At 36.3% G+C, this 25,993-nt stretch overlaps 1 protein-coding gene across 3 annotated transcripts in view; it reads left to right on the forward strand.

Moving 5' to 3' along the window:
* Window positions 1-25,257, forward strand: part of CCHR2.PART0H2orf80 (chromosome chr2.part0 C2orf80 homolog) — a 438,540-nt gene extending 413,283 nt beyond the window's left edge. For all 3 annotated transcript variants that reach the window (XM_044060703.1, XM_044060704.1, XM_044060706.1), the window contains one exon: window positions 24,596-25,257. In XM_044060703.1, the coding sequence (XP_043916638.1) occupies window positions 24,596-24,856 (261 nt within the window). In that variant the 3' untranslated portion in view covers window positions 24,857-25,257. The remainder of the gene's footprint in view (window positions 1-24,595) is intronic.
* Window positions 25,258-25,993: the final 736 nt, after the last annotated feature.

Consider the following 25,993-nt stretch of genomic DNA (forward strand, 5'->3'; position numbering starts at 1 on the left):
GTATCCAGTAGTAACCTACAAATTTAGAATAAGTGTAAAGATTGTATTTTTTGCAAATCCTTCTTATTAAGTATACAATAGTGGTATAAGTTGGACATGATGCAATAAGGTATTCAAAAACTGCTAGACTCTCAATGCAATTTTTATACTATGATAACAGAAAACGACTTCCAGTGGAAGGAGTCAGTGGGGAAAATCAGTGTGAAAATAACACTTCCAGTGCCCTTTGATCTGACTGGATGGTGGCAGAAACTTTATGTAATGATCGTACCAAAATATTTATTTATCCTTGTTGCCTTTCTCCTCCTGTTTGTTCATAGCTAGCTAAGTATCAAGAGCTTACACATAGGTTTATAGGTTCATAGGTTCATAGGTAGGTACTAGGCTATTGGCCCTAGGGCCTATATAAGCCTAGCCGAATGGTACTCTGGCTTTTGCCAACCAAGAAAATTATTTTCCTGTGCCCCTGTCAAGCAAAGCTACAGAAGTGATCCCTGGGGTAAATTTCCTATCTCCCATCCAATCATCAAGATTTTTCTTGAAGAGTGCTAATGAGGAGCTTTGTTTGATATAGATAGGTAGTTTGTTCCAGAGTATGGGAAGTCTCTGGGACAGGAATCTATCCCTCCAGCATGTTCTGTTTATTGTGGTGACAAGGTTTAGGTCCCTAGAGTGTGTAGCTTGGAGGGATTGGGATTTCTTTATGTAAACATACTTTATTTTTTTTTTATCCTCTTTTTTTTCATTTTATTTTACTTGGGTACTAAAACATCAACATCTCTGAGCATTTGAATCACTATTTATCTAAGGTTTATGTGACTCAAAACAGTTGCAGCAGATTTCTGAAATGATCTATTATATGGATGCATGTCCCTTATGGAGATTGTTAATGTTCAACTAGAATGAATAGGAGTGTGGACCCCCACCACCACCACACCAGATACAGAAAATCACCACTACAGTATACTCTTTTCCTTGTCTGGCAAAATAATAGAGCTGATTCTGTATTCTTCATGGATATAATAAGCTGTTTGTGAACTCAAAACAGTCAATTTTAAAATAAAGTACATAGCAAGTTTCAGTTAATATTTTCTGTTAAGCATGCGTCCCTTAAAAAGCCTTCAGAGATGTAATCTGCTAAGATCTGATTCATTGTGGCATTTAAACATTCTAGGTGTAACGTAGCTGTTAAAGTCCAGGATCAAAGGTTGTCTTGTCAAGGCGCTTACTGAATGATGTATCTGAAATGCGCTCAGATCACCAGAATCGAAGCAGGCAGGATCTCAAGCTGAATTTAATGAGATGACTAAAACTGAAGATTTCAGGAGGAAACTATAAGTAAACTCTGCTTTTTCTTCCTTGCAGGAACTTCACTGGAGCGAGACATAATCACAACCTGAAGAGTGCCACAAAAAAACAAAAATGAAGTGAAGGGGAGAAAAAGGGAGAACGTTGCACCTATACAGAGATACAAAATGAAAAAAAAAAAAACATGTACACGTTCCCCATTGCCCCTCTAGTACATCACCAACAAGCAGACTAGCTAAGAGATCACCCTAAATTCTTTTAAGGCCACACTTCTTGCAAGAGACACCACCTAGAAAACAAACCACAACAAAGTACCAATGTAAAGAGTCCTCCTAAAGCATTGGTTGTATACCAGAAACAAAGCTCCACCAAACCATCTAGTGCCCTCCCAGAGCATATACCAGAGCACCCAGACAACAAAGGAACTCTCTGACATCATCCACCCTGTCTGAGCATCGCCGGACACAATCCTTCCCAAAAATCAAAGGCAGTAATAACACAAAAATCAGTGGTGTTACCCAGATGAGCTTCCACATAGTGCATAACCAGACAGATATTCAAATTATACATCTATCAGAATCCCACCATAGCTATTAATAAGCAATACTCAATCCAAGTAAATAATACAAGCAAGAGACTACAAGAAAAACATGCCACCAACCAAGATACACCACAAATTATTCAATCCCTTGTCTAAACACCTGAAACAAGAGTATATTAATCCAAAATTATTGCAACACCAAGAAAAAACACATATACATCTATAATAATTACAAAACAAATAAGATAAGCTCACCTGGAAGTCTGGTTCACTTTCCTCGACCTAAAGGGTCATATATAACTGGAATAATGATGTTTCTTGCTAAATACTTGTAATTTTAGCATATAACTTCAAGATGGAAGAGAGATGTTGAACATTTCAGGATTATAATAACAATATGGTGAATAATCAGAAATGATTCATTTTTTAAGTTTCTTTTTGGGATCAAAGGTTTTCCATGCACTATTCTCAGCAATTCTTTTAAAACTTGAATTTGCCCATTCCATTTCTTCAATTTTTATTAATATTTTGTTGTTACTTATAAATGAAATAGCAGAGTCCAGATATTCAAATGTTTTAAATCCATTTTGATAAAAGATTTTCAGTCTTGCAGGAAATAGTAAATGGGCTTTTATTTGATTTTTTTAAATTCTCTGATTAAGGGTAGGAAGAATTTTTTTTTTGATATTACAGTAGGAAAATAATCATTATCAAAACAAATGACATTGTCTTTTATTTTAATTGGTGATTTCTCCCATGCAGCCTTTAAAACCATGTCTTTATTGTGAGAAGATAGAAATTTCACAATAACAAACTTTGTAGAGTTGCTTTTATTATTTTAGAGGAAACCAATGATCTGAACCAATCTGTATTGTATCTGATTCAATACCATAGGAAAATGCTTCTGGGAGTTCCAGGATTTCAGGCAGCCAAGAGGACAGGAACTTCTCCATATTATTTCCCTATATGTTATCTGGTAGACCAAATATTCTTACATTATTCCTATGTGATCTATTTTCCAGGTCATCTACTTTTGACTGTAGAAGAGTATTTTGTTTTAAGAGAAATTCAATATTATGTTCACCTTCTTTAATCCTGCTATCCATGTCATTCAGTGCTGATTCTATTCCTGAAATCTGTTTTTTTTTCTGTTGTGACAAGTCATCATGTAAAATGTCCATTTGTTGAGTGCATTTTTCTTTAAAATTATCCAGTTTCAGATCCATTTTGTCTATTTTTGTTGATAATTCTTGAAGGTTAGTTATTAAGAACTGTAATTCCTTTTTTAGAGTAGTCTCTTGATCAAAAGATTTAGTGAAACTCATCTTGTTCTCTGATGATGAAGATTTGTCAGTAATAATTTGACAGGAAAAAATAATGTTTATGTAGAAATGTTTATATACTATCCTAATATATATTCTAGAGAGTTGATTAGAAGAAAAAAATCTTGTATTAGGATAAATATTTTCAAAGAATCCTGCCAAATAGTTCTGAAATGACAGAGCTGAAGAGGAATGCTGCAACTCTGTGCTTCTCTTGGCCACACCCCTTTATAAAAAAGTAATTTATTGTTTACAGTGTACAATGCTAAATATCATAAAATATTTAATAATGTTGATAAAGACATTTGTGCTTTATGGAACAAAAAAGGCTAAGAAAAGAGATAGGGATAAAAGGGAATATCAGAATCATACAGCATACCCTGTTCCAAAGCCCTTTAGGGCAATTTATGCAATACAGATAAAGGGGTAGGAATTGAGGATCTCAGAGAGGAAAGTGTTTTTTTATTTGGGGAATCGCTACCTCCCCTGCCCAGGAAATTTAAGAGAATAGCACCAAGGGCCAGAATGGGCTCCTCAGAGACAGTTACTACATCAGGGGATCAACCATGGACCCCTGCAATGAGGTGGAGGAGGAGGGGACAGAGGCCGTGGATGGAAAAGGTATTAGTCATCCCTCAGACACTTACCCTGGATGAAAATTTTAACCTAGATGGAGATTATGATAATGTGGTAGTGACATCTCATGGTTTTAAAATCTTCAATTATAATAGTTTAGTGATAGATTACAGGTATTTTTCTTTATTCAGTAAAGGATTTGCCTTTGTGCCTGCACAGAGGTTGGGCATTGGAGAGATCCTCCTAGACTTGAAGCTTTATGTAAGAAAACTAAATCTTAAGGTTATGATTTTAACAATGAGGCAGATCCATCTTTCATAGCTGGTCCATTGTTTGCTCGTAAGAGCATTTATAATCTCCCCTTACACCCCACAATAAGTTTATTTGAAATGATGTGTGCAAAAGATGTCCATAAATAGTATATGCACAATAAATATAAATGGAAAGGCAATTTATCTAGTGATGAGGTGGTTCACATGCAAGAAGTTGTTAACAACAAGGAAGTTATGAAACCAGATAAGGGAGGGAGGATTGTGATTATGCACACTATTGATTAATCCAGTAAAATGTTCACATTGTTGAAGAATGAGCTACAATATGTTAGGGTGTGTAAAAATAAGATTCAGGTAGTTCATGGAAAAATTGATGCATTTCTTTATGGGTCGTTGATGGATGGGATGATTATCAAGGATTTGTATGCATTTCTGAAAGTGGGCCATCCCTTAATTGGGATTCTAAAAATCTAGAAGAGTATTTACAATCCCACATCCAACCGATAGCTTCTAATGGCGGATCTAAAATGCATCCCCTAGCTATTTTTAATGATAGGACTATTAAGGGTTTGAGATCTCAGTTCAAACATATTTTGAGGGACTCATGGGATTTTTTAGGCAATATTCAGCATGAATATTTTCATACTGAATGTTTTTTAGTAACCATAGATGTTAAAGATTTATTGTCTTGTATAACTAGTGATACAGGTTATGAATGGTCCAGGGAGTCCTCTGTATGCAAAGCAAGTTAAGCAATGAGACAATTATTATGGTGTGTGATTTTATGGACATTATATTAAATAATTTTATATTTTTTGATGGACAGTATTTTAAACAGGTTAGTGGAGTTGCCTGTGTTTGATTTTATGCGGACATCATTATGTGGTTCTGGGAAAATAAATATGTGTTATTGTCACAGTACAAAGAGCAGATAGTCACCTACCTCTGTTTCTTGGATGACATTGTTTTAATTTGGAAAGGTGATGAGAGTTCATTAAGGAACTTCATGGATTATGTTAATAGCACAACCATGGTTTTAAAGTTTACTTGTGATTTTTCTGTTTCTAGTATCAACTTTTTGGATGTAGTTTTAACTAAGGATTTTTATTTAGGGTCTTTTAAATCTAATATATATAGAAAGCCCACCTTTTTGAACAACTATTTACATTTTAGTAGTTACCATCCTTGCAAACAAAAAAAATGTTTAGTAAAAGGAGAGGTGGTACATTTAGCAAGGATTATATCCAATGATGAAGATTTTAAAGAAGAAACTAACCCCCCCCCAAAAAAAATTCTAGAATTCCATTACATCACTGCTACATCTGGGCACAAAGAGCAACCCATGTCCGCATCCTGACAAAACATCTCAAGAAATAGCCACTCTCTTTAATTCCCATTTTATCAACACTATAGCACACATCACTGCCAATTTTCCCCAAACACACTACAGCATAAACCTTACAATGCCATCAAAACTGTCCTCTTACTCCCTTTCCACTACACCCTCCCATTATTCTCACAAGGCCACTACCCACTCTACACCCATTTTCTCTTTTCAACCCATTCCAGCCATTAAAATAAAAAAAAAACTACTTCTTAAGCATAAATCTTGCTCTAACACTCCTGACAACCTACCCGAGGAATAGCTAAAACTAGCAGCTATTGCCCAGCCTATAAGTATACATCTTAATAGATCCATCCAAGAATCCTGCATCCCTAAAATCTGGAAAAAGCATTTATTCTTCCTCTTCATAAAGGTGGCAACAACACTGATATATCAAACTTATGCCCTATCACCATTCTCTCTCCTATCTCCAAGATCTTAGAAAAATATATAGATATTCAGCTTCTAAACGTTCTACTTCACAACCAAATCCTATCTCCTACACAACATGGATTTAGGCCAGACCATAGTACTGTAACTGCCCTCATATCTTTTATGGATGCAGTTAATAGAGCCTAAGACATTGGTAAAATTGTCTCCTCCCTATTTCTTGATCTTTCAAAATCATTTGATACTGTCTCTCACCCTCTGCTTCTAACACAATTCTCTAAGATTGGCCTTTTCCCCCTCCTCACTCAACTGGTTCTCAAGTAACTTAGCAGATAGACAACAGGCTGTTAAATGGCAACACTCCCTCTCTTCATATCTTAACACCTCTACCAGAGTTCCCCCAAGGCTCTCTACTAAGACCCCTCCTGTTCAGCATTTTCATTAATAGTTTTCATTCTTCACTCTGTCAGGAATCTCTTATCCAATACACAGACTACTCAAGTATTACATGCTCTGCTGATTCCATATCTGATCTTCAACAAATAACTCAAATGGCTTTTATCTCCATTGACACCTGGATGTACAACAGTCACCTATCCCTTAACACAAACAAAACCAAGCTCATACTATTCACCCATAAGAAGTTAACTCCTTTAAACAAAGGTCAATTCACTATACATTCTCAAAGTAACACAACAATTGAGGTTGTTGCCCACACAAAACTACTGAGTAGTTATAGACAAACACCTGAAATTTGACTTGCACATACAACAAAGCATCAGCAAAACTTCACTAAAAGCTAGGAATCCTCTATGAGCATAAACACTTCCTAAGCCCCACCACAAAACAAGCCCTTGCTTTCACTTACATACTACCCTCTCTTGTATATAGTACTCCTCTACTTACTAACCTCCAATCATCCCTAAAAGCTAAGCTTGAGACATGTTATAACAAAATCGCCAAGTTCACTACAAATGCCAAACACTCTACCCATCACTGTACTGGTCTACAGTCTCTGAACTGACTAGAACTACCACACTGCCTCTCCTACCTGCAATTAACAATAGCACACAAGATAATATTTAAACCACCAGACTGTCCTACTCTCAGTTTGATATTTATTTACTACCGTACAAGGAGGCCTTTTAGATCCAAGAATCAGCACCTGTTGCTAGTACAAAAACCGAACCTGCCAGCCAACCAGCTTCTTTACTCTTGCTCTATAGCCAAAAATTGGAATGCCCTACCATTAACTATCAGATCTGCTCAGAATCTTGCCTCTTTCAAAAGTTTTCTATGAGACTACCTATCTTCTATCTGGAATTGCACTTGCACCAAGTCTCTGTCTTTCAAAACCTAATTGCCTTTGCTTAATGCTGACACTGATGTATTCTTATCTACTATCTAATAATGTCAGGTGAAAGCCTGACTATTCTAATGCCAGATGCATTTATGTAATATTAATCTCTTTAAGTTAGTTGTTCTCTATTTGTCAATTTGTGTTTTACCATTAATTCAATTAATTAACTTTGTTACTTTTGTTGTATGTATTCTTGAAATTTATTCATATTGTATGTATTCACCTCTATGTTCATGTTATTGTGTAGCTTCTCTCCCCAGGCCTCTACTGAAAATGGGCTCATAACAGCTCAGTGGACTATCCTGGTAAACAAATGCAAATAAATAGTAAATAAAAATAAAATAAATTAGCATTTATAGACAGATGCTTTTTGAGAGGGGGTACCCTGCCAAGCTGTTGGATAAACTCTATAATGAAATTCACAGAGGAAGGAAAGATAGATTCTGTCCCATCCTAGGCATGGGCCTTCATTGTGGTGACAAGGAGATAATGTCAGACAATGAAATAGTAGATTTAGATGAAAGTCGTATTATTAGGGACAATTGGAAGGTTCTTCAAAGTGATTCTGATTTACTCAAAAAGGTGGGGGTGCAGCCATTATTTACTTTTAAGAGGTATAATAACCTCAAAGAAAAAATTGAAAGAGGAGGTTTTAATGCTTGGAATGTTAGGGATGTCTCTAGGAAAGGTACCACAAAATATGGTATGTGTAGGCAATGTGGATTTGTTTATCAGGGCGATGTGATTATATTATCTAGTACCAAATGTACATTTTTATTTAATCAAAGCTTCATCTGTACAAGTACATGGGTGGTATACCTATCATTTTTCGACTTTTATTTTTCATTTTATATAGGAAAAAACAAGTGGTTGCTATATAACAGTATTTATGAGCATAGATATAAAGTCAACAAAAAAGAGACAAGTGGTCTGTTTAGCACAGTATGGTTTGCAAAGAAAACAAGAAATATTGTTTTTTCATCTTGGAACAAGTGGTTAGAAACCCTAGAGGTTGTCCCTGGGAGCAAACTCTGGAATACAGGGAGTTGAATACAGGCAGCTACACTTGAATGCAAGTGAAAAAAAAAAACAGGTTTGAATGATGCTATCTCAATAATATATTAAAATTAAGGGCAACTAAGCTCTGAATTGCTACAATGAATTTTAAAAATATTTATGATTTTATACAACATTATAGGAATATTAAATGGTTTACCATCATAATGTTGGCAGGTACATCCCTGAACGTGCACACTGTCAAACTGTTTCTGCGAATTCCATACCACTGTTACATCAGAAAGTCAAACAAAACAGCGAATGTTAACATTTCCAGCACTCCATATCTGAAACAAGTGCTATCATGGGTCAAAAAAGGGGTGAGATTTTGTGATTTGGAATATCGACGTTCACAGTTTTGAGGAGTCGCAGTTCATAGTTCGTGGAAGTTGTTTCGTCGATATGCATGCCAGCATTATGATGGTAAACCATATTAAATAGATGTTTTTAGCTCTTAATATTTTTAAGTATACATTTTTATCTGGGAAAATGGTCCACAAATTAAGTTTGCATCTTATGTTTTACAGCAAGTTTTGAAGATGTGGAATGTTGCTTTAAGAAATGTCTTAAGTGGCATGGAGATTAATTGATTTGTAATCGTTGGTTGGACAATTAATGTAATATGGTATTTAATGTGAAGTCAGCAAATATAGTCTTTAGTTCTAATGAACTCCTTATTGGAAGGATGAAAGCACTTAACTCATTTTATGTATATTTTTATTATTTTTTTGCTGACAATAAATTGTTCAGTCATTGTGAGCTCCTGACTGGTGATCAGCCAGTTCTGTTTGATTATTAGTATATATTTAGTTGTCTTGCTACTTGCAAAACCAGAAGTCTAGTATATTTAGGAGTATGTAAACAATGCTGTTGCTTCTACATCTGTAAAACTAACAGAATATTGAAAGAGCTTATATCAGACCATTTATCTGATATACATAGAGAAGCCTGTACTAATGTTTTAGTTGAAAGTGTAATGGGAAATGACACTATACATAAGTTTAGTTTTAGAGCAGTGCATGCAATATTTTCAGATAAGTGATGTGGTGATATTATTTTAAAAAATGTTTGGAATATAAGTAGATTTACTATTTACTTGCAGATAAATATCCAGGTTTAAATGATGCAGTTCGTATTAGCCTGTTTTAAAAATGAAATCTTTAATTATTTAGGTAGTATGTTGATTGGATATTTTTCCATGTTACGTCTGTTTAATATCGTATGATTTTTTTGTTGTGATCTTTAACAGTGAAAAAGAGACAGTTCTCGAATGCTTTGCTGTTTTTATAAATAAGATGTTGAAGTGGTTTGGACTCTTATGTGTTGTTTTCATGGTGTTAGACCAACCCTTGAAGCTGATACTGATCTGATTAAAATTTCTGATTAAAAACTGTCTCTGTGGTATAGAATGATGACTATACCCTAGATACTCCAGGTTCAGTTTGCGGATTGTGTGCCAGAGGATAGCCAAGAAAGGAATCCCACTATAATAGCTCCACCTGGACGAAGACCAGATACTGCACTCCTCTATGTAAGGATTTAGAGAGTGTGAGACTGCAAAGCAGGGTACATGCATGTCAGCTAGCTGACCTGTGGGGGTGGAAGCATGCACTCTCACTAAGTCCAGCACCGTGGGCATTGTGCTGTATTTTCCAACAAAAGGGAAAGGTGTTAGAAATATAGAAAAAAAACTCTCCTTATTCTCTCACTGATGATAGCTGCAGTCCCCTGCTCTCACATCACTGTCATGTTGTTCTGGGATACCTTGAAAAGAAGAGCCAGCAAAGGATAAAATTTGATTGCCATGAGAGGGAAGTGGCCAAAGAAAATGACAAAAAATAATTCTGATTATAACCTTAGAATAGAGATTCCCAAAGTCTGGGTCGCAAGCTGATTTTGGGTGGGTCACTTTAGCTGGGAGAGGACCCCCACTGGCTGGGGGGGGGGGCACTGGTAGGGAGATTATTTTTTTAATTAAAATTTTTTTTTTAAGGGTGTTCTTCTTTAAGAAGAACACTCTTTGCATCCGGCCACACAGATGCGGCAGGTGTGTGTGAACTGCTTTTGTCTTCTGCGTCTGTGCGACCTGCTGTTTACTTTTTTATCTTCCGCATGTGTGGAATTTGAATACTAGAAGATGTTTGAAATGCAGACCACGAATGGACAAATGAGAGTTAGGTGTTTTTGTGTGTGTGTGTGTGTGTGTGTGTGTGTGTGTGTGTGTGTGTGTGTGTGTGTGTGTGTGTGTGTGTGTGTGTGTGTGTGTGTGTGTGTGTGTGTTTTTAAGTGGTAGGTAGATAGATGTGTGTGTATATGAAAGAAGTAGGTAGGTAGGTGGATATGGGTGTAAGAAGTAGGTAGGTAGGGATGTGTGCGTGTGTATACATAAAAGAGGGAGGAGGTGTCTCTCAACTGTCCAGATTTTTGACTCATATTTTCAGTCTTTTCCTCATAAAATTTGTGTTTATTTGGGTTTATTGTGGCAAATCAGTGAGGACAGAATTCACAAAATAAGAAAAGCATTTGAGTTTCAAACTTCATATCCATCTGAAAATTAACAATAACACAGTACCTTTTATTCTAGCAACTTTATAAGCTTGTGAGAGCAATATTTAAAGTTTGTCCCACCATTATTTTTGGGTTTGCTCAGATTTTTTGTGCTAAGAGTTTGGTGTTGTGTGTGTGTGTAGCAGGGAGATAGGTAGGTGTGTGTATGTGTGTGTGTGTGTGTGTGTGTGTGTAAGAGGGAGGTAGGTGTGTGTGTGTGTGTGTGTGTGTGTGTGTGTGTGTGTGTGTGTGTGTGTGTGTGTGTGTGTGTGTGTGTGTGCTTGTGTGCATGTGTATTTAAGAGGGAAGGAGGTAGGTGTGTCTGTTTGTGTAAGAGGGAAGTAGGTAGGTGTGTGTGTAAGAGGGAGGTAGGTAGGTGTGTGTGTAAGAGGGAGGTATGTAGATACCTTTCAACTGCCCCTGATTTTCAGGGACATCCCTGATTTTGACTGAAATTTTAGTTCTGTCCCTTTTAATCCCACCTGAAAGTGGTGACTTTTGGAGAAAAGATGATGAATTACACTTAATAAATAATGACAATAATTAGAGTTACAGACTTCTTTTGCTTTAGAAAATTGTATAGTCACTCGTTCTGTTATTTTGTCAATGCCTCATGTTAATTATGCTAATATATGAAAAGTGTTCATGATTATTTCTGGATTTTTTTCCTGATTATTTTGGGATTTGTCCCTTTTTAGCTGAGAGCTATGGGTAGGTGTATGTATGTATGTATGTGTGTGTGTGCGTGTGTGTGTGTGTGTGTGTGTGTGTGTGTGTGTGTGTGTGTGTGTGTGTGTGTGTGTGTGCGTGTGAATACTACTGCAGAAGTCCAGTTAATGGAAATGTTAACCCGTGCTCTGAAATGAATGCTATTTGGGAACTAATAACAGAAGAATTCTATATAAACATTAAAACTTGGCTGATGCTGTGATTGTAGAAGAGTCCTTAGTATTTTTGAGTGTCAACAAGCAGTGGAATGTGATCTGTAAGCCATGGCCAAAAGGTTTCACAGATGAATAATGGAAATTGTTCCCTAATTGTTTATTAATGCCCTCTGGGACAGAATGTAAGAGAACCACTTGGTTCCCTCATGCAGCTTAAGATGTTAAATGTTGATCTGTCCTTGGTGTTTGTCATGAGCACTAATGTGTTTATTCACTTTTGGGGATTGGTGTAATGGGCTTATTTACTTTAAGTGAGCTTGTTCTGGGTGCACTTGCACTTTTCCGGGGAAAGCTGTCATTCCGTAAAGGGACAGTTTTATGTTCTTTTATTATAATGTATTTATTTGTTGTTTTTTATCTCATTATTATAAGTTATAAAATTAAAGAATAATATTATAAGCAGTTAGCTCCAACTTACGAGACAACCTTGACAATGGCAAGGACGCAGTAGATTAGAGTGCATGTCTATTTCTTCTCTGACTAGACCGACAGGAAGCTGCATGGTAGCAAGGAGCAAGTAGTGGGTCACACAAAATTACCATTTTTGAAAGTGGGTCTCTGCCCATAAAAGTTTGGGAACCACTGCCTTAGAAGGCTGTGTATAAAGATGTTAGTGTATTCATTGTAGATGTCTCTCTCTGATCTCACTTACACTGCTGACCGTGGGATGCTTCTGCGGGAACTTGTGCTTTAATAAGATGGTTGCACTGCCCTTCCCTGACCCCACCCCCACTGTTTTTAACTGATTGTTAACGTATGTGTGTGTTCACCTGCAGAGGACAGAGCTGTATGATTCAGATAATATGGTCTATTTTAACTATTTACTTGCTTGGCTACAGAGGATAAAATGGCTTCCTGTTGTTGCTGGAAAGTCTCAGGTGTTCCTTACATTCTGTTTTTTTGCCTTTTATCTTTTTCTCTCTATTTATGCAAAATGTGGGCATATTTTATTAGTGTTGACTGGATCTAGGGCAATTTTTTAATATGTCTTCTAAATGGTCATAAACCATGGAATCCTGTATGGAAAAAAATGCAGTTTCTTTAAGATGACATTGCCTAAAACTAACAGCTTTCAGGGAAAATCCAGCAATATATACTTTTCTCTGGAAGAAAAGCCTCCTCCACAAACTCCAAATAGTTAATTTAATTAACTCTAGACTTGTACAGCTTGGAGAAGAAAAATGCAGTCCATGCTTTATAGTGATCTCAAAGTGAAAGGGTTACTTTCAGGTAAAACAGGCCTATCAGCACTTTTGTCTAACTGCATTCGGAGTTAATACAATATGCTGATGAAACTAAATTAGTCTATACTACAATGTGTTCTTTGATATGAAGGGTAAGAACTGAGGTTAATGGTATGAATAAGGATAACCTTTTTTCTTCATCAGCTTTTGGAATACAAGGACAATTATAGGTTTGCATGTACATTTATTTTCAAGGGCTATAGTTCATAAATTTTTGGATCTATTTCCAGTGGATTTAAGATTGTCATTCTTGTATGGCTTAAATGCAATTTATATATTTGAAATGTGATTATTTGAAAGCATTATAATGAAATAAGGATGCCAAATGTTAAAATACACAGACAGATAATCTGATTTGGTTGGTTTCCATGTTGTAATAGTGATCCCTTAATTAAAAAAATAAATAAATAACAAACATAAGACATAATGATCAACTCTATTAGGAGATCAAGTAATAATAATAATAATAATAATAATAATAATAATAATAATAATAATAATAATAATAATAATAATAATAACAATGTAACTTAAAAGGGCTTTCCATGATGGCTGAACACTGATCAATAGCTTAACCTCAGCTCTACCAGCATGAAAAAAGAAGCTGATAGACAAAGGCCATGAACTCTTGTCATTTTTAATAAATTCTGTTAGTGGCTAGCAAGTACCCTGCTTTGATACCAGGAAAGAAGAAACTAAGAGAACTTTAAGGAAAATCAATTAGAAAAGGTAAAGAGAAAACACTTACCAGAAAGAATCATGCAGCTGTTCAGCAAAAAATAGTTCAAGCTCCATCTTTGGAAAGGCTTCTAGTAACATAGAGGACAAAATAACTCAAATGTGCTCGGAACCGATTAAAATAAATAAAATACTGAAGGAGTATATTGATGCAAATAACAAAAGACTGGAAAAATGGAAGAAGCTTTAAAAAGATATTCAGATGAGCTGATAAAACTGCAAAAATATGAGGTTGAAATGAAGAAAAAGCTGAGTATGAGACTGCACATGAAGAGATGTTAAAAAAAATGATATAATTAGAGAATAGAGAACAGAGAGACAATCTGAGATTTTCTGCTGTACCAGAGAAACTGGAAATAACAGAATATGTATTAATTTTATAAAGGCACAGATAACAACTGGACTGGTATTCCATAGCAGGAACAGCTAAAAGTGAAAGGTCACCCTGTGTGTAGGTGCTCCAAACCTGGCCATGAGAAAGCAGCCAAGATCTGTATTAATGCAGATGCAAATCTACTAACTGAAAGAGATGATCCTGACAAAACTGTGGCAAAAGGGCAAAGTATTAAAAGTTGGAGACAGCAGAGTGTCTGTGAAAAAGGAAAGAATATTTAACTATATTAAGAAATGCAGAGTGCAAATAGTAATGCTACAGGAGACACATTTGGAATGAAGTCAGCATGTGAATTTGATAAAAAAAGGATTTTAGGTTGGATATTCAGCAGAATATCAGGGATAAAGGAAAAGAGGAGTACGTATATTAATTGCCATAGGAGCTCTAATGGTGATTGAAGAGGGTAAAAATTTTAATAATGGCAGGTTTGTGGAAGTAAGGGGCTACTGGGAAGGGATGATGATTTTGTTGGCATGTATTTATATTCCACATAAAACTGCTATTATGGAGCTTAAAAAAATTGGGAGAAATAATTAGCATTCAGCAGGGAATAATACTTATAGTTCGGGACTGGAATTTTATTTAGGTTCATAAAAATGAGGATGTACCTGGGGGGTCTAAAGGTGAAAATGTAACAAAAGAGGATAGACTTCTGTAGAAATTGATCAAAATATTTGATATGTGGGATATAACTTCAGTAGCAGGAACTCAGAGAGAATTTACATATTATTTTGCATGGTACAATAACTGGGTAGACTAGACTATATTTCACAGGAGCATATGCATTTAATTAAGAATTTTGACACACATCCAATAACTATTTCAGATCATGTGCCAATAATTAATGAGATAAAAATGCAGAGCAATGAACTAGAGATAACTGGCACTTACCCACCTATCGGATAGAAAGAGAGGAATTTGCAGAATGGGTAGTGGGAATTATTCAGGAGTTGTCAGGGAATATAGCAAATATTCCAGAAGTTATATCTAGTGAGTGGGATAAAATGAAAGTGGAGTTTAAAAAGTAACAATAATTATTTACAGGGCTGACAAAAGTGAAAGTATCACAGAATAAGGAGAATCTCACAGAATAAAAAGAGGCGCAATTACAGTGCTAAAGAGAAAATAAGGGAGTACCTGGATAATATGCCTGAGTTTAGAAAGACTGCTATTAAGCCACTATTTTTTGATAATAACTCCAGAGCACAATAACTTTTGACACCATGACTTAGGCAGCAGAAAGTAGGAAGAGTTGTTGCCAAACTTAGGGAGCCAATAAAAAGAAAAATAACCAGAGTCTGCAGAGGTATTAGAGATATTTTGGAAATGTTATGAACATTTGTATAACACAGAGAAATGGGGGAATCAAGGAAAAACGCAAATGGGAATATTTATGGATGACTTAAATATGCCAAGGTTAAAGGCAGATAGAGCTCAAGAATTAACAGTTAAGATAGGAGGAGATGAAATAAAAAAGGTGATGTATAACCAATCAGCAGAAAAGTCCCCAGGAATAGATGGTATTCTGGTGGAAGTTTGGAAGCTAGGAGGGAAGAAAGTGAAAAATATCAGGAAGGTTTTGTTTAACAGTATTTCGAAAGCAGGCGAAGCACCAACATCCTGGAAAAAGTTGTGCAGCTGTAATACCTAACCACACAGGTACAGAATGGATCCAGGAACAGAAAACAGCAACACTGTAGTGAATATCCAAAGAATTTATGTGTCCACAAGAACAGAGATTCTCTGTTCTTGTGTGGTGAATATCCAAAGAATTTATTTGTCCATAAGAACAGCGATTCTTTGGATATTCACTACAGTGTTGCTGTTTTCTGTTCCTGGATCCATCTTGTTCCTGTGTGGTTTGTGCCTTCTACGTGCTTTTCTGTTTGGTTCCATCAAATCCAGCTTAAGATAGGCCCATATCAAGTTTAATCATTATTACAAAGTGTTTATGTCTATAATTTATAAAAGAATGGCAAAATGTTGCCAACATTGATATATGTGGGTCAGTGTGGTTTTGCAGAGGGGAGGCAAACATTTCACAACATTAATAGAACATTAATGATCTAAAGGGAAGTGAACTGTGAGAAAATGCTACTGTTGTTGGTGGGTCTTGATGCAGAGGAAAATTTTGAAAGAGTAAGCTGGAATTTTCTGAGTAGGATACTGGAAACATTTGTATTTCTTGAGACAATAATAAGGTTAATTAGGGGGTTATATGAAGGATTGGAGGCAAAAAATCAAAGTAGAAGGGTTCCTCTCTGATAAGTTGTGTCTAAACAGGGGAACCAGACAGGGCTGACCTTTTTCACCTTTGTTATTTGTGTTATATTTAGAACCATTGGCAAAGAAAATAAGGGACTCACAAATTCAAGGATATAATTGGTATGGAATTAAGAAATGTTGGCTTTATTTGCAAATAATATTATTTTGCACCTGATAGTACCAGAAAAGGACACCTTAGTGTTGTGGAATATTCTGAGCCAGTCCTGTTTTTTTTTTTCGGGATATAAAATTAATGAAGATAAAACAAAGGCTATAGTTATAAACTATGTACCCACACATGAATTGGTTTGACAATATCCATATTTATGGGGATATAATAAAATGAAGTATTTAGGAGTATGGGTTAAAAAGGACACTGTTATGTCACTTAGGATATGTGGAAGAGACTAAACAAAAGATAATACAAAAACTGAGAAAAGGGAAGCACTTGCCTCTAGATACAGATCAAAAGATACAAACAGTACCAATGTTTTCAGTCCCTTTAGTTTTATACACAGGTCAGGTATATTTTTATCAACCAGAGAAGAAGTTGGGGACAGTAATTAATAAAGAGTTAAAGAATTTTATCTGGGAGGAGTAAAAGGCAAGAGTCAAGTAGGATAAGCTGATCTTTCCAACAGAACAAGGAGGTTTGTGATTATCTTATTTGAATGGATATTTTAGAGCTACACAGTTAATGCCCTTATATATAACACAAGCAGAACGCTACAATTCAAAATGGAAAGGAATGATGATGAAGCATGAGGGGAATTCAAGAAATAAGGAAAGAGCTGGATTCTGAATGCAGATCCTTAAGGAAAATAATAACAGTCATGCATAATATTATATTCATAAACAGCAGAGAGCACACTAAGAACTAAGCCAACCCGGGAATGGAGAAAGGAGATTCTTGCCAATAAGAATAATTGTAATGAGGGGTACAGAAAATAGGCAAGAGGGGTCTGGAATTTACTGAGGGGAGCTGGCAAAGGGACAGATAATTAGAGAAGGACATCTAATACAATGGGGGAGAGGCCAAGAAGACATTTGGATTGCAGGCTAGAGATTATCTTCCCTATCAGGGATTGATATCAGGGTGTAAACAAAGAGAAAGGGAAAGGTAACTCCTAAGTGAATAACCTGCACTGGTTGAGTTTTTAGCTGAATCTAGAACAAAAGCTGATGTTAAAAATGGATAATTAGGAAGACATATAACATTTTTCATGATAACTATAGGAATCAATCAGAAGAGATAAGAATAGATTGGGAAGAAAGATTAGATAAGCAATTCGCAAAGAAACAATGGGAGGACATATGTATGGCTCCCAAACATGCAAAAAATTCTACAAGTGTTTGCTTAGGTACTTTTATACCCCAAGCAGAATGCAAAGAATTTTTACTCAGGTAGATGGCAACTGTTGGAGGCATAATGGAAAAGAAAGTGGTACCTTGGAGCCTATGGTTTCAGAGTGTAATCAGTTGGCACACTTTAAAAATGTCCTACAGAGTGCTTTATCAGGAATATCAGGAATACTGGGAGAGAAAATGAGTGTAACTAAGAAAATTATTTTTCTGAGCCGGGATACATGATCTGAATTGCCTAAATCTAGTGAGGCCTTGTTAAGTTTAATTCTGGTGGCTATCAATCATATCAGCCAATTGGGTCATAATATTTACAGAATGATAGGCTGTATAAAAAGATTTATAAAGTATAGGACATCAGAAATGATGACGTCCTTGTTTGTTAGTTATATTAAACCCAAATGTTAGTATGGGATAATAATATGGAAAGTGAGTAAACTGGGAATGAGTATAGCAGAAATATAAGAAGGGCATCCATAGATCTGAAAACTTAAGTTATTATGAAAGACTAAAATATCTGGACTTTTACAGTGTCTCATGTACATATTTAAGAGGAGACCTTATGCAGTTATATAGGGCATATGAAGACAGTGGATGGGTAACAGAAAGTTCACACCAGTGATCATACCAACAGCTCTACTAGATAGGGGCCAAGGGTATTAGCTGCTAGATCAAGGGCCTAGGGAACTAACCAAAAGGGTGGTGAATACCGCACAACATGGCTGGGCTAATATATGCCTTCGGGCAGATAGCCCAGTACCTACCTATGAACCTATGAACAACTATCTCTGGGGATGTTTGGGGTTATCATAGTGTAGTAGGGAAGAGTCTATTTTACATTGTCAAAAGGGCTGCTCATCAAACACCCTTTCATCAACACATAATAATCGAAATACCAAAACCCTGAATGGCCACTTAACTGAATTTTTCCCAGGGGAAAAAAACTGCTTCACCGTCACAGGGGATTTTCCCTTTCCTCCACTGTAGTGTGATCTCGGAGTTGGTATTATTAGTTAGGAGTGTGTTGGGGGCACAGCCTCCCACATCAGGGGTTGTGGGGGCTAGGGTCTGCAATTTTTTTTTTTGTACTGGCAAAGCGATTTTTTTTCCCCAGGGGAGAAAATTCGCTTATGTGGTCATTCGAGGTTTTGGTATTTTGATTATGTGTCAATGAAAGGGCATTGATCACTTTTATATGTAATGTAAGTTTGTCTATGTCACAAATGATAATTCAATAAAAATGTTTTTTTTAATTTATTTAATGTTGGATTGATTATACAGTATACAGGACTATATGTGATGTATAATGTTTGTAAATGTGAACTTTTTAATATAGTTTATTTTTATTTAAATGTAAGTTGGCCTATGTCACAAGTGATAATTCGATAAAGGTGCTTTTTAACTTAATGGGGGGTATACATCAGGTCTTGCAGATGATTCAGTGGATTAAAAGGAGGTCCAACAGCCCAGTGAACCCTTTGCCTATGCATTGATTCCTAGGAAAACATCCTTAGGGAGCACAATAAATGTAACAAAAAATGTAAAGAACAAAATTGTCAATAAACTAAACAGCTGATAGGTTCATAGGTTCATAGGTAGATACTAGGCTATCGGCCCAAGGGTCTAAATAAGCCTAGCCAACAAGGTTCCCTGGCTTACTCCACCCAAGAAAGTTATTTTTCTGTGCCACTGTCGAGCAGAGCCACAGAAGTGATCCCCGGGGTGCATTTCCTATTTCCCATCCACTCATCAAGATTTTTCTTGAAGAGTGCTAATGAAGAACTTTGCTTGATATAGATGGGTAGCTTGTTCCAGAGTATGGAAGTCTCTGGGACAGGACTCTATCCCACCAGCATGTCCTGTTTATTGTGGTGACAAAGTTTAGGTCCCTAGAGCATGTAGCTCAGAGGGATTGGGATTTCTTTAGGTGTAGCATGTCCAACAGCTCTGAGTTTAACATAGCTTTATATGTTATATTTATATATCATCCCAGATTCTTTGCCTGAAAGCAAAAACTAATAGGAATGTGCATATAATATATTGTGTAAACATTTTTATTTTTTTAATTATAACCACAATAACTAAAATGCATTAAATTAGAAGAATTACTTGGTGGTGGTGCTGCGGTAGCATTGTTGCCTCACAGTAAGACATTGTCCTGTTCGATTCTCAGCTAAAGCATCTTCTGTGTGGAGACATGCGTGAATGGGCGTACCTTCGTTGAAGGTTGTGCGTCAGGGCTGGCAACTCGGCACATAAAAATCTACTGCCAATCATTAGCGGACCAGAGTTCCACTGTGGCGACCCCTAACCGGGAAATGCCGAAAGACACAACAACTTGTAAAGTAACATTAGAATATATCAAACAACACATATTTAATTAGAGAATATATGTTCTTCCTTTGAGTAGAATTCAGTTTGTACAGGTAATATTCATATCATATGCAGTGTATTTTTTTTCAGTTTTTATTGCTTCTGTTATCTGAGAAGTGGTTAAAGAGATAGATATTAGCTTTATTTGCTAAGTCTGGAATAATAATACATCAACATTTTTATGACTTTAGAATTTAAAGCAAAAAAAATAATGTGGCCTAAGGCTTCTGGACATCTTTGATATGTTAGTTTAAAATATTAATTGATTGCAGTCAGTTTCTGTATACTTGCTATACTTATTGACAACTTTTCTGTACTGTTTGTTAAGAACCCCTTATATAAACATATAAACATATAAATAACATCAGATAGGATAAGGCTCGATGTCTCTCTATTATTTGTCAAAAAATCATTAAGTATTTTCATCAAATAAATATTCACTAGTACTTATTGTAAATAGTATACTACTTTACTTATACGACACTGGTTTTCACAAAATGAGTTAAGTAAACTAAGCTGTACCTGTTTATTTAGTTTAAGAAAGAGAGAGAGAGAGAGAGAAAGAAAGAGTTTTTATAAATTTAGGCAGGATTTATTGCTAGCTAAATCTGAGATGTGTGATGAATGCCCGTAATCAAATAAGCACTAAAGCAGTTAAACTAAGTGAATGAACTAAGAAGTCTGTGTAACTACTTTCAGATATCTTGACTAAGTTCTTAATGAATTGGCTAAGATGTTTTTCCTCTGCTTTGATGCTGTTGGCCCCAAATGGCACAAAATAAAGTGGACAATGAATTCAGAACTAAGAAGTAAAAAAGGGAATTAAAATGTATCTGATCAACAATCACTAGGAGATAACATGGATCTGTATTAAGTAAATGAGAGACAGATCATCCAATTAAAAATTATCAATGGATTATATTATTTCCCCTTAAGATTATATTGCACAAGCTATAGATTATCTCCTAGTTGGTGACTGTATAGGCTGGCATACACGTTGGCATGCATGGTCCTAGGTTATGGTCTAGACTAGAGTCAGAAAATAGCTAAATAAACAGAGAGGGACATAAAAGCATTTTTTAAAATGTAATGTGCCATATAAGAAATACTTTTAAGTTTTAATGTTTGATGATAACAACACTGGCTACAAAAAGAATATATGTACAGAAATGGAAATCCAGACCTCTTCTCATTTTAAGTTGAAAATAGAATGGATGCTGCTAGTACTGAGAATATTAATTTAGAAATATTAACTCCACAGGTGGGTGTAGAGGGGGTAAGTACATATACAGATGGGTATAGAGGAAGCAAATGCATACACAGATAGGTGAAGAGGGGGGCAAATACATACACAGATGAGTGTAGGGGCAAATAGAATGATCTTACATTACTGAAACAATCACTATGGTTATATCTTTAAATAAGTAAAACTGTTATTATTCTGTATGCCTAGTTCCTGTACATTGCTGATAATGTAATAAATAAATAAATGAATGAATGAATGAATGAATTAATAAATAAATAAAAACATAACTGCAGAATGGCTAACTAAATAAAGCTATATTATAATAATAATACCACCACTCAAAAAGAATGAGACCATCCTAAATTCTAAATGCTGAAAATCACTTATTATTTTACTATTCAGGAAAGAAGCCATTTAGTAAAATGGACTTCATACAACTGTATTGTCATTCAGCTTTCCAAAGAGACAGTTCAGTAAAACAGACATTCACTTAAAAGGACTTATGAAAAAATGCATTATTTTGCTTTTATAACTCACAATACTACCATCTTAGGCAATTGATGTGCTCTGTGCCCCCCCCCCAAAAAAAACAGTGTAGAAATATTTATTCATATCTGAGACTAGGGCCATACCTCCAGCAGTTAAAGAAACTCCCAGACTATGGCAGGGTGTTATTGATGTCCTTAAACTCATAGATGGGGCTACTGCTTATCATTTTCAGGGACCAAGGTTCTATCAAGGTCCCTGGATTTTTTCCAGGAAGAGTTTGTATTTTCTCTCCATGTCCACATGAGATTTCTCATTACAGTATGTCATTCCCTAAAGAAAGACTGGATGACTGACTCCCATTGTCCATAGGTTTACAGTTAATAAACATTTCACTGTTGTCTTCAAGGAGGAAAGGGGAGAGAGGAAGGTAGGAGAGAGCAGTGGATGAACACTAACACAGAGAAGAATAATGGAGGGTATGGCACATGGGATAGATGAGTTGCCTCAGGGTCCTTGGGTATGTCATAATTGTGCTGATAGATTCTCTAACAGAGATATTCAGAGCAACATATTGTTGAACAGTATAGAAGTGCATGAGGGGAAGCAGAAAAAAAATCTGTGGAACAACAGACATGCTGGTTTGATAGCAGTGGAAAGGAAAGTCATGCAGAAAACCCTGAGGGGAAAAGTTGGTTGCTTTCATATGTCCAGAACAGCAGATTAATTGTTAGAAGAACCTGCTATTCGAAAGTCAACCAGTTTTATGACTGGCGTATAGGAGAACTTGTGAGGGAATCCCAGCAAAGGCTACCTGGACTTGACTAAGGCCTCTGATGAAGTTTCAGACAGGCAGGTGTTAGGGAAATTGAAGGGTGGAGGTGAGACCAAGACTTTGGAAATGGAATACTATATGACTGAATGGTAGCAGGCAGGCTGTGGTGAGAGGGATGAGGTCAAGGATAAAGAAAGTGAAGAGTGGAGTACAAAACTGCACTGGGTGATACCAGATGCACCTTGCATCAATGTGTTCTGCTCAGACATATCTGATGGAACAGACAGAAGGCTCATCCTCTACGCCAACTATACTTAGACATGTGCAGCAGTGTAGAATGGAGAAGAATCTCAGGAAGAATTTGGGAAGGCTGGCCGATCGTGAAAATAGCTTACATATGAGGTTCACTTCAGACAAATGCAAAGTACTAGGCTTTTATCACTGCATTCTTATTATAAAGTACAAGATAGAAGCAAGGAATTGATGGCACAGACTTGGAAAAGGATCTGGAGGTGTTGTGTAAACATGGACTGAATGACAAGGGGTTGAGTGAAAGGGCAGTGGTAGTAGAAAACAGAATTTTGGAATGTATCCCCAGACAACAGACTGCAGAGGCAGCATGGTAATGCTTCCATTACACTGGGCCTTGGAGAGGCCACATCCTGTGTGCAGTGTGAGTTTGGAGGCCATATATGGAAATGGACATTAGGCTGCTGCAAAGAGTCCAAAGCAAAGCCACTAGAAGGGTGCTTGAAGAAGAGAAAGATATATTACCACAGGCTAAAGACACTAGACCTCTTCTCAATAGAAACAGTAAGGGCACTACATATATGGGTGCATCAGATCAAATCAAGTCTGTGAAATTGTAAGGGGTCCGTCTGTACAAGGATAATGAGAACAGGGGCATAAGCAACCACATTCTGGGGGACCGACTATTCTCTGTCTCTGTAGAAGTACTCCTTTGCAAAGAAGGCTATATATATGTATATGTATACTTCACCAGGAGTGATGGAAAGATAATTCACAGAAACTTTCAAAAGGGCATGGGGAAGGCGTAGAAATTATTTGAGGGAAAGAGGGGTCAATGGGAGATAGAATAACTGCTATTAAAGGTTAGACTACGTAAGCTTATTGTCTCCTTCTTCAGTCAAATATAATATAAAAAGTGAAAAAAAAATCAAAGTATTTTCTTAAAAGGTAAGTAATACCTTTATGGTTTTGTGGCACTGGTTGTGTTAGGCAACATTATGAAAAATATTTAATGGCCATTTGAATCTATAACATAAATGCAAACTAGGAAGCATCATGCTGTAAAACAATAAATCTGTTAAGCAGACAATGTACAAAGTTGACTTTAACATAAATAAAAGAAAAAAATGTTTTTGCAGGGCAGGCAAGCCACTCTACACCCCCCCCCCCAAGGAGAGTTATGCCACCTACATCTACATATCAATATGTTTACTAACTCTGAGACTATGCAACCTTGGGGAGAAGGAGGAACTTTCTTATTTTGCAGATCTGTGATCTCTGAATTCAATGCATGCTGATACCAAAAAAAAAAAAAATTCAATTGAAAGTGATTGGCTATTCCCATTTTATCTTAAATTAGTGTAATCCTACCCAGGTATTGTCTACCTCTTCCTTTTGGGGTTCACACCGCTGAAATTGAGTGGAGCAGACCCATTTGTTAAGGAACACCAATAAAAGGATATGAACTTTCTAAGCCCTGCAGTTTGACAGTGGTAGTGAGACATGAGTCTGAATGAATTCTTCTAGTCTTCCTAAAGATAGTTGTATAATGCCTTTGATACCACGCCAGACGAGATCATTCAGCTTTTAGAATGCTTTCAGGTAATGTTTGTAGTTGTTGAACTTGGCTGATAATAGCAGTACGTACTTATTAAATTGCTTAGCTCATACCCACTGTTAAGTGTTTCAGCAATGATGCAATACTGTTACTGATAGCCTCGGTGATCTTCTAACAGTTATTTCCCATTTTATATTGCTTGCAGAACAGCACAGACAAAGATAAAGATGTCATGTCTGAAGCTGTCTACAAGGACCAGGCTACCTGGGATGCTGACAATAGAGTCACTGATGATATCAACAGGGAAGACGTTTCTCCAGATACCAAGAAGGCCGAATTCTCTCAGGATACTAAAGAGGATGAAATTTTTCTGGATACTGATCAGGCAATATTCTCTCAAGATATTGAAAACGAAGGAGCAGACAAAACAGAAGATGAACTGCTGGAAACAGACACTGATAGCTAAATTTATCAGTAGTCAGTCTATAGCCCTTATATCAGCACTGCCTAATGGGAAAAGTAGGTCCTCAGGGAAGAGCGGCTTAATAGAAGTGTATTTTTTTATCTTGGTGAACGATTACTTTGAGTCTGCAAAGTCAAACATACAAATGATGCACACAAGTTTCTCTGGAGACTGATATGACATTACAAGTGATTTTCCTAAGTGTGCTAGTCTTTCTCCTCTGCGGGAAGTTTGTTACCTGCACATCCCCTTTCCCCTGATAATGGATTTCTTCAATTTCTGTTTCAGACCATTGACTACACTGGCACTGAACATGTCTGGGGTTTACGCTTATGATCAGCTTATTGCTAGATTGTATTAGTACTGCATACTCTACAATGAAAAGAATAAATAGTGCAAGTTTATCCAACAAATGTATTTTTGACTTCTGATCATAGTATTGTAGTGGAAAACTAATTTCTGGTAATCTGCTCATATTTTGTGGCTGTTTTATAAACAAAATTTTCAGGACTATATCTTTGCCTTATATCTTACAGTTCAAATGTGCACGGAATGTTAATCAGTATGCGACATTTGAAATAATAATTACTTTAGTCTGATTAATGGTTCTGAAATCACATATCGCGTTTGTATAAGCTGAGACAAAAATGTCATATAATGGAAATTAACAGAACCAAAACAGAAAAGAAAATAATGCATGGCACAAATTTTGCAATGGGGTTTGCTTAACTCCAGGGCTTCTAGTGAAAATGAAAAACTCGAAATGTGTTCTCTGAGCAGCTGATGGATTACCTGATGTTACAGTCATTTCTTTCTTTACAGCTTGTACCATATTTTCAGCTTATACAGTTTTTGATAGGAGGAACAATGCAATGCAAAGTTGTACACTGCCACATGATGATTGGTGTGATTTCTAGCACACCACTCTCAGCTGTAAGTAGGAGTGACTTCCTATGAAGAGGTGCAGAGAAAGTCACTTTGCAGCAATTGTTTCACATCATACCTTTCTGGTAAGTTTTCCTGCTATGATTAAAACACACACACACACACACACACACACACACACACACACACACACACACACACACACACACACACACACACAAACACACACAGTCACAGCTCATCACAGTGGCCACT

Source organism: Protopterus annectens, chromosome 2.part0 (genome assembly GCF_019279795.1).
Source record: "Protopterus annectens isolate FY-2018-M chromosome 2.part0, PAN1.0, whole genome shotgun sequence".
NCBI classification, from domain to species: domain Eukaryota; kingdom Metazoa; phylum Chordata; order Ceratodontiformes; family Protopteridae; genus Protopterus; species Protopterus annectens.